The following is a 10082-nucleotide window of genomic DNA, read 5'->3' as shown; positions in this document are numbered from 1 at the left end:
CCTGTAACTATCACTGCGCTCCTCTGGTGACCAAGCTTATCCGCTCTGTTTTAGTCTTGCCCCTTCCCTTCACGCAACTCTGGTGGTATTTGTTTCCCCCCTTCACGCAGCGCTGGAGGTTTGTGCCTCCCCTCGCGCTGTCCTGGTGCATCTTCTCTCGTGTACTTCCCGCCTCTCTCCACCTTCATCCTTCAAGAAAAATGGAATGGAATCCTCTAGAAAATGTACCTAAGTGTGAGAGTTGCGCTGTGTAGAGCCAAAAAATTCATGATCGAACAGATTAAAGAAACGATTAAGGACTATAAATTTGAAGCAAAGTCTGAGAACTCATTCCTGAAGAGACAGTTGGAAGAGCAGAAGATGGAAATTGCAGCTCTAAAGCACAAATGCAAGCACATGGATGAAACGATCAACTATTTGAAGACTTTACTAATCAATCAAGTGGGAGAGAACTCTAACTATCAAAGCAGCAAGAATCGACTTCCGTCTCATCATGAATCTTCAATCAACAAAAAATAGATTTTTCTCTCTGCAAAGCTCTTCCTTCAATAGTTTATTATGTTATGTAAATGTATATTCTTGTTGAATCAGTTCGTAGGTATTTATAAGGATAGTGCAATCGGTACTTTTAGAATCAAAAAGGGAAGGGCTTGGAAGATAGGGAATGTTTGCCCTCTGGTTTTCTTCCAGGTCGCCCCTCTCCATTTTGCATCGATGTAATGGGGGCTTGCCTCCACCTTTCTTTTTTGGAATAGAAATCCAATAACAGACCTATTAAAAAAATAGTAAATGCCTCAAAATCATATCCATAGGGATGTTACATCAATATCATCAACGAGTCCAAATCATGAATTCCCATCATCAACAAGCCTACATCGTTATCATCATCAATAAGTCCATATTATCAACAAGTCCACATCAATATCATTGAGTCCATATCATCAACAAGGAGTCCTTGTCATCATCAAGGAGTTCACATCATTAGTAACAATTTAAAGATAAAATGAAAAACACAAGATACTTAAATTTTCAACTCCCTCTTGATCTTTAGCCCTCTTGAATTCAAGATGTCAAATCAGCGGAAGCAATCCATCTGTAGATAATTCATTAGTATCCTACAATCTTATCATCCCTTAATGTCCCTAACTAGGATTTTGCAGCCCCCAAAAAAAAATCCAAGAATTTGATCATCTCTTAATGTCCTTTGGAGATCTTCTTAATGCAGTTGACTCCTGTTTGGAGACAGAGACACTCTTCAAAGATTGATTGCCTTTAAGGTGATTTGAACAAAAACTAATCATTACAATAATCCTGGAAAGTCGAATTTATTGCTATTAGGTTGGCTCCCTTTTTTTTCAGTGTATATATATATATATAAGGGTTTATCAACCATGACCAACAACTCAGAATTCGACCTCTAACTTTGACTTTCACACACACAATAAATCACTGACAACATGGATCAAGTATCAAGTCTCAGGCTTGCTTTAACTGATTTTATACTTATTGAGACACTTCGACACAAAGTTCGCATTAAAAGATGTCACTGAGGAGGCCCACATTAGGAAGACACAATGCTTACATGAGGAGAAGTTACAGGCTTTGCAAGTGCCACAGATCCACAATTTTTTCCAGAGGGCAGACATCTCAATTTCACATGGAGAGAAGTTCGCGTAGAATCTTGTATTTGTTGGTACCTTAATATCTAAGGTAGCCACAGAGGAAACTTGCTTGAGAAATAATATTACGTACAAACTAGTGTTCTTCAGAGGATACTTGGTCCTCTATCCCAAATTCGGATATTTGATGTCATGAGTTTTGGAATTAGGACTAATTTGCCACAAAACTTTATTAGATCAATTCTCAAGAAAAATTTCACCATATCATGTATCTATTGCTCAAAACTATAACTCGTGCTGTGAAAAATTCATGCTTTGGAATTTTATTTCCACAGAGGCAAAGAACTTTGTCCATAGTCTATAGATAGGATCATGAATCTTTCAGAGGACAAAACATCCACAGAGATTAATTGCATAGCTACAAAATTCGAATTTATATTGTCATTGTATCCATAGACAAAAATACAACACTAAGTTTTAGATCTGCGAGGAAGTAAATACAACAACACAGATACGTACTTCATACAGAAAACTCGGACTAGGTTTGGGTTTAGATCTTGGACCAATGCCATTGACCTCAGATCATATTCAAAAAGCCATAGGACTCAAAATATACCTCGGATCAATGGATCAATGCAATAGACCTCAAATCAATTCCTCAAAGCTCGGATATGGGATCAATGTCTTTCACATAGGTATCACGAAACTACACATCACTGGAGCCTACACAACCTGACATAGAGATGCTCGGAACTAGATGCGAACAGGATTTAAAAAGTGGTAACAAAGTGGAAACAAAGATAGTATAAGTGTGCCACAAATATCGTATCACAGAAGCTCACATGCTGATTTAGATATCATAAACCATTTGGTCTATTCACATTACTCCTCAGGACTCTTAGTATTTCACATATGGAGCTCACACAATAGCCAGAACACAGGGAGCCTGCATAAATCAGATGTCACAGAGATTGTAAAAGAGATACGGAGAAGCTTGCATGCCTTAGAGATAGACAACGAACTATTGATTTTTATAGCTCAGAATTTCGCTCGATCGAGTTTCAGGAAGACTTAGCCATAATATCAAGAAGCACAGATCATAAGCACAGAATTCGGATACCTTCAAGATTATGTTCCTTGGAACTTCGCACCAAGAGTTTTGAGCCTCAGAGATCATGCATATTAAAAAAAAAGAGTGCCACAGAAAACTCAGAGATAATTCAGAGAAGAAATGACACCTCAGGTCTTAGATAATATGCAGCCTTTTATCACAGCAGATTAATCATTGGACATTTGACTACAGGTTTGGCCTCTTTTTCAGACTTCTACAGCTATAAGGAGTGGATCTCAGATCTTCGACCTTCCAAGCTTGAACCAAAGAAATGCCTTAACGTTTCTTTAATGACCTTTGTAGAAAAGATGTGCCTTCATAACTACTCTTCACTGCCCCCCAGGTCTGATACCATGTTGGTTTTCTAGGGCACCTGCTAGAATTTAGTCTTTCTTCACCTGACAACTACTTCAATGATCAATTTAAACATAAGGAAGGCCAAATTTGACTGGGTTTGACTGAGCTCCAAGTGGACAGTTTGACTGATGTGTTAACCATCCTTGACTTTCTGTTTAGGGCTGAGTTTGACTGCAGTTTACTGCAGATTTGACAGGGCTGTTTTGACTTTGACTTGGCAAGTCAATTTTGACTTTTGTGTTCTCTCTCTGCTGAACATTTGATATAATAATAAGAATAATTGATCAAAAGGTTTTCCCACACTGGGGTTTTTCCTTGGCATCTGCCAAATCTGGTGTCCTCTTGTCTTGGCTTGTCTTGACTTGTCTTCTGCATTTTATTTTATGTTCTATCTGCAATTAATAACAATGTGATTTATGGTTAATGTGATTGCTATCGGAAACTAATTTGGAAATTGTCAGTGGGCTGCTTAAAAGTACATTGAACTTTGAAGTAATTGTGTTAAGCATAGAACATACCATTGTTATCTAAATTTAACAATATTTGATTAGATCATACCATAAGGGTGGTTATATTGATCTGTTTTGAAGTATTTCGTGGTGTTTATCTACTTGAACTTGCCTCAACTAGTGGTGGACAGATTTGAGATATCTGCAGTTGTATTTCTGAATATTTCAGTTCAGCCCTAAGGTTGAAAGTTCTATGTGATATATCTGTGACCTCGTTGAAATGAGGAAAAATTTCTGAATTGGGTAAAGTGCAGATTCCTTGGTGAAGATTGTGTTGTTCACAAAATTTCTACAAAGATCTGCTACAGTCCTCTACATATTGATTCTATCACTCTACCCTATTTATATCTTCTCCATGCTCACTACTCATACTATGGAATGACAGAAGCAGCCAAAGTCAATGAACCTTTTTCTCTCCCTTTGCTCAGTGCAAGGGATTTTACAGCTAGAACTAGGGTTAAGCTTAGGGCTCATCACCCACTTGGAATCTTCATGATGTTTCTAGAAGTTTCTAGTGGATTCCCATATGTTACTAACTACATGTTCGCGAATAATAGTGAGCTAATGTGGCTACCACTTGGACTTGAAGGGAATAATTTCACTGTTACCTTGCTGGGGACATACCTTTCATATACAAACTCTTTCTGACGAAAATGAACCATCGTTGGAAAGGTACAACCCATAGAATGTAGTGAGAACGTCTTGGACAGTCATTTTCAAGGTCAGAGGCCCTAAAATTCCACTTCTTTGACCCTAAACAAAAGAATTTTCAATTCTAGCCTGTTAGTATAGTTTTTACTTTGAGGATTAGAGCCAAACTGACCCTTCTAGGCAAATTATGTCTTCCCCAATCCAGAGCATCACCAAAGTCATATAGTAACCATGTAGATCCATTTTGGATTAGTTATTCCCTATAAAATGAATCCAACTCGAGAGTGGATAGAAAAACTTGTCAACATCAAATATAAAAACCAAAACCGTAAAGAATACCCTCATTTGGAATGATTTCAGCTGCCAAGTTTTTGCTAGGTCTAAGTCGAACTCATACAATCTGGCCCCACCGAGTTGTTCACCAAGCTATGTTTTTCAATGTTGTTCTAAACATCCAAGAGGATCACCAATTGATGAAGTTGGACCAAAAGGATAGCCCCAAACCATCCAATTTGTAAAGAACCTACAAATATAAATTAGGGAGCCTCCTCAAGAGCTTGAGGGAGGAGAAGAGGAGAGGGAAGAATGCCAATAATAGAGAGAAGACTTGAAGAGGTAAGTCCAAGAGGATGAAAATGCGAGGAAAAACATTAATTTATATATAAAATGGTCATTCAGGTAAACCCTTGACAACCAGTGCCAAAATTAAGGGAAAGAGGGGCTTTTGGTATTGTGATACTGTGAAAATCAGCCACTATGTACCACAATGAAATGAGGACATACTACAGTGAAATGAGGACAACAAGGTCTTTGTGCCATAAAACTACAGGAATCAGAAGCAATCTTGCAAAATCAACACACAGTAAAAAAAAAAAAATAAAGGAAACAATTAGATGACCAAGCCAAAAGCCGAAGACATTAGAGTGAAACTAGACAGAAAATTATCCAAAAGGAATCCCTATCGACCTTAAGACATAGATCAGCGCCTAATTTAAGGAAGGCGGAGTCCCAAGGCTAGTCAAAGGTGGTTTAGAGTGTCCCAAAAGGGTTTGAAAGGATCAAAAACATGATTAAAAATTAAGAGTGGATAAATAGCTAATAGGCAAATTAAGGATGGTGGATAAATAGCTAATAGGCAAATTAAGGATGGTCTACCAGAAATCTACCACTTAATCGAAAGGACATCAAGAGTAAGGCTGAACACCACAAAATCATCTACTTGGACCAAGGGAAAACGGTTAGGGGGAAGAAACTAGTGTCTACGTCCCAAGTTGTATGAATCCTTTGTGTCATCCTGGAGCTAGTAACAAAGAAATCGCATAGGTAAAATAATATTTGCTACACACTCCACTTAGCTAGTAGGTGAAATTTTAGTTATGAATCTTAGTTAATGTGGTTATCCATCTTCTAGATTATCATGTAAGGATTGAAAAGACTCCTTAGTGAGTACAGGATCAAATCATCACAGGATGCTTCTATACACAATGCATAAACATGCTTATATGTATAATTTGTGCTTTGATTAAATTAGTATTTCTTTACCTTGTAACTAAATGAATTAGTGTAAATCAACTTGGACCTAACCAGCTTTGTTTTAGCACAAAATCCAATTACTTAAAACTTTTCCTAATAGACAGCAATAGAATTTTTGCATTTAGGGTATTTCCGTATACATTCTTTCATAGGAAAACAAAATTTTAGCCATGTCCCTCTTTAGTGCAAATAGTATAATGTTTTTGGAATTGCAATACTTTTACATGACATTGCCTCAATTTCCTTTAAATATTTTTCCAAGAAAACCTCACAGGAAAATCCAAGGGATGCTTCCCACATTCGTGGATGGCATCCCTAGTAAACCCGTTAGCATAAACTAGTATGCATCCCCAAGGGGATTTAAACCGGGCACTTGTTGGCACAGAACTAGCCAAATGCCCAATAACATTGGCAACATTGAGTTGAGGTAGCCCATGGGCTAATTTTCCTTCAAATATACACCTGGAAGTCACATTTCAAATAGTCGCCACATTCTCAACTTGAAAAACATTTCCACTTTTGTCAAGCTAAAGAAACAATGTTCCTCTCCTCCTAATAGGGTCAAGAGTATTGAAGTAAACTGATAAAAATAGAGTTATAGGCATCTTGAGCAATTCAATTATAACTCCATTTATAGCCAAAAACAATAAACAGGTAATCACAATTATTAAAGATAACAGAAGAGGCCAAATAAACACTGGGATTGGGTTCAGTACACACAACAAATTTCCTAAGCCCTCTTTTTCACTCTAAAAGCAGGGGATTTCAAAGATTGTACTGGTGCAAGGCCTCGGCCAATAGCAATGAGAGGGAAGATAAGAAATGGAATATACATGCCCAGTAGCTTACTAGATGCTGAATCTGATGCCAAAATATCTGCCAATATAGGTATCTGCACATAAAAGTTCAAACATATTTTCAGTTTCTTAGTTCTATACTCTCAACCCATTCACTCTCTGTACCTCTGTTCGTTTAGCAAACTCTTTCTTTTGCCTTTGAACTCACTGAAATTAAATTCCCTTATATTCTTATTGAACCCAGTTCAAAGTTTACTTTTAATTGCTCAATTAGTTCTTTTCTTCTTTTTTTTGTTAGCATTGAACCCAATTCAGTTTTTCCCTTGCTGAACGATTTTAAACTATATTTTAATCGATAATCAAGTGGACCTGTTACAGTAGCAATCCAAAACCACCGGACCTAACATATTGAAGTAAACAGAAAAAAGAAAACGGTTACCATTGTGGTTGCTGTGCAGACTCCATAGATAAGACACGTAGTTTGAAACCACCTCTTTCCTGCGGAATGCATACTCGCCAATTATAGGAAATCTCATTAAAAAACACATTAGGGTTTTTTTCAAATTAGCCCTCAAACCATATCCATATTATGAAGGTGAAAAACATTCGAGCCGAGGTGAATAAAGAAACACCATACCTTTAATGATTCCATAGACGTTAGCAATCGCGAGCGGACACTGGACGAGAATTTCGACGACAACGCAACCCACAAAAAATGGTGGTTTATTCTTGACCAGATAATCTCCATATTCTGTAGCATACCAATCCGCCAAGTGTCGTAGTGCGTCTGGAAACAGGCATGCAGGTAAAATAGACTGTGAATCTATCAGGATAGTAGCTATTGTCACCAACGAGAAGAATGCAAGTAGAAGCATGTCGACCGATTTGCCCAAGCAAGAGCAAGCTGAATGTTGGGTCGCCATTGCTCGATTAGATCTGGGATCGAGTGTGACTATGTGTTTGACATAGGCCTAGGAGCTCGATTAGATCTGTGATCAAGTGTGATTGTGTTTGTTACTCATTAGAGTTTGTTCCCGGTTGAGTTCTAAATCCTTTTGTGGAACAGTGGAGAACTGTATTTTATTTTATTCATGTATCTATGGAGTTCGCGGATCCTTGATGAAGCAGAAGTAGCAGGAATATAATTTTTTATTAAAAAAAACCCATGAGTACAAGTATTATGCTTATTTCTCCTATATGCGATAATAATTATATGCACATTGCAAATAGGTAATGTAGGAAGATGTGTGATGCCATGATATTTAGGCATTCTAGGTGTGAGTTAAGACTCCAGTTTTTTAAAATTATTATGTTATGATGGTTGGATTAAAGATTAAAAATAAAAAAAGTTAAGAATTTAAATTACCATTGGCGACGAACTATATTGGCTGGTTCAAAACTCGTCGACAAATGATAGATCTTGTGATTTATGTCGAAAAATCTCTCATAAACTGATATGGATCACAGAAGCCTCAATTCAACAATTTAAATTTATTTTAAAAGGGTATTAAAAAAATAAAATAAAATTTTCTAATTTTTTTTAAATTATTTATCATTTTGGAAGGGTAACAAATATTATAAAATTTTAAAAAATGTTATATTTTCAATAATTTATGAACTTTTAAATGATGTTAAATATGTAGTGTATCTTTCATATTATACTAGATTTATCTTAATTCTGGATTTACCAAGCACTCATAGGGATCAAATCTCTTTTCACTTTTCACTTCACTTTAAAAGAGGTTTGTATCTCAAGAAATTTGATTCCTCTCCACTTTGTAGATCTGAGTTAAGATGGATCTAGATTGGCTTAATTATTAATTATAATTAATTATAAATATAATGATTAACTTTATGTTTTTTATAATATTTTTACTAAATCAAAATGTTAAAGATTACAATATTGTTAAGGTTACTTATGAACCTCAAATATAAAGAAAAATTTTAATAAAAAGTGAATTGGGTGAGGGGAAACCTTGGATAAAATATAATATTACAATATTTATTACCACCCCCACCCAATAAAAAGTGGTCCGGGGTGGGGGAATATTAATTAAAATGTAATATTACTACATTTTACTTAATATTATCATCAAACATGCCTAAAGATTACATTTTTCTCAATATTTCCCCTCACCCCTTCTAATTTTATAGTTGAGTTTGTTTACTTTCAAACTTCAAATATAAAGAAAAAATACAATAAGAAGTGGACCAGTTGAGGGGAAATATTGGATAAAATGTAATATTATAATATCATATTTTACCCAATATAAGCTAGTAAAAAGTGGATGTAGGTAGGCAAAACTATTAGATAAAATGTAATAATTACATTTTTTTTCCTAATATTTCCCCAACCTCTAAACCTATGCAGACAAATACCCTCTCGCAAACATATGAATAAAAAAGTTTTACCTTTACACGCTACATGGATTCAACACCATCATTTTCTAGAACTTATTATTTATCTAAATGTAACATCAAACTAAGATGGATATACGTTAGTTTAATTCCCCTCTGAAATAGGTTATATTCCACATGAATACCATGGGTCAGTACGGTGGATTTTAAAACCATGAACCAATACCATGGGTCATTCTTAATTTTTTTATTATTTAATTTTTATAGGGTTATTTTTATTTTGTTGTTTTGCTATTTTTATTTTATTTTCATTAAGTTAAAATGTTTACATTACATATTTCGAGCATGCTATAGGCATTAGATTTATATCCCTCATACTAAAAAAATAATTTTTTTTTTATTTCAATTACTTTATCTCACTATATAAAGTCTGATGTAAAATAAAAGTGAAAATTAAAGTATCTTATTTATGGTAGATATTGATTTTTAAATAATGTTATTATTATTTTTTTAAGTAATGTGACTCACAACATCTCTTGCATATACACATATTAGCTCTCTCACTCACTCACTCACACACACACATATAAATATGTATATTATTTTTTTTAATGTAACTTCATGTGACAACATCTCCCTCATGTATTGGGTTGTAGAGCGCCTCTGGTCACAACGATTATGGATGTGAACTAGGATATGATACTCATTACTTTCCTTTGGCATCTAATGACTAAAATCATCTCTATTATTGTTGGTTTTCATGTATTCATTGATATGATGTACCCTTCCACAACATAAACTCCATCACAAACTCATGCTTGGAGAATCTTGTCAATATATTAGTGTATCCACCTTTTTATGTGTCACCTAATATAAGATTTCCAAGAGAGGCTTCTGCAAAAGCATCTAACATGTTAACAAATCTAACATGCTTATAGCATAGTTATCTAATATTTTCTTATTATTTGAGAACATTCGATGGCCTCTCAACCACTTAGTATGTAGCTCATGCCATCCACATTATGGCAATAGACACTTAGAAAAAAAAACATACTTAATGCTTGAGTGTAAATCCCTCAACAATCCATTAATTTTGTATGCATAGTTTTTTTTGTTTCACACAAAACTATATTAATGCTTTTGTTTA

At 35.2% G+C, this 10082-nt stretch overlaps 1 protein-coding gene across 1 annotated transcript; it reads right to left on the bottom strand.

Moving 5' to 3' along the window:
* Window positions 1-6202: 6202 nt before the first annotated feature.
* On the bottom strand, window positions 6203-7748 carry LOC149251721 (uncharacterized). Its single transcript, XM_089459546.1, has 3 exons — window positions 7215-7748; window positions 7017-7075; window positions 6203-6672 (listed from the first exon to the last, which is right to left on the bottom strand). The coding sequence occupies exons 1-3, from the start codon at window positions 7498-7500 to the stop codon at window positions 6511-6513; spliced, it is 507 nt and encodes a 168-aa protein (XP_089315672.1). The 5' UTR covers window positions 7501-7748; the 3' UTR covers window positions 6203-6510.
* Window positions 7749-10082: the final 2334 nt, after the last annotated feature.

The sequence above is a fragment of the Pinus tabuliformis genome, chromosome 7 (assembly GCF_031772625.1).
Source record: "Pinus tabuliformis cultivar Carrire ecotype Pingquan chromosome 7, CPIR1, whole genome shotgun sequence".
Classification (NCBI taxonomy): Eukaryota; Viridiplantae; Streptophyta; class Pinopsida; order Pinales; family Pinaceae; genus Pinus; species Pinus tabuliformis.
Note: the sequence above shows the minus strand (reverse complement) of the source record. Positions and strands in the feature narration are given on the sequence as shown.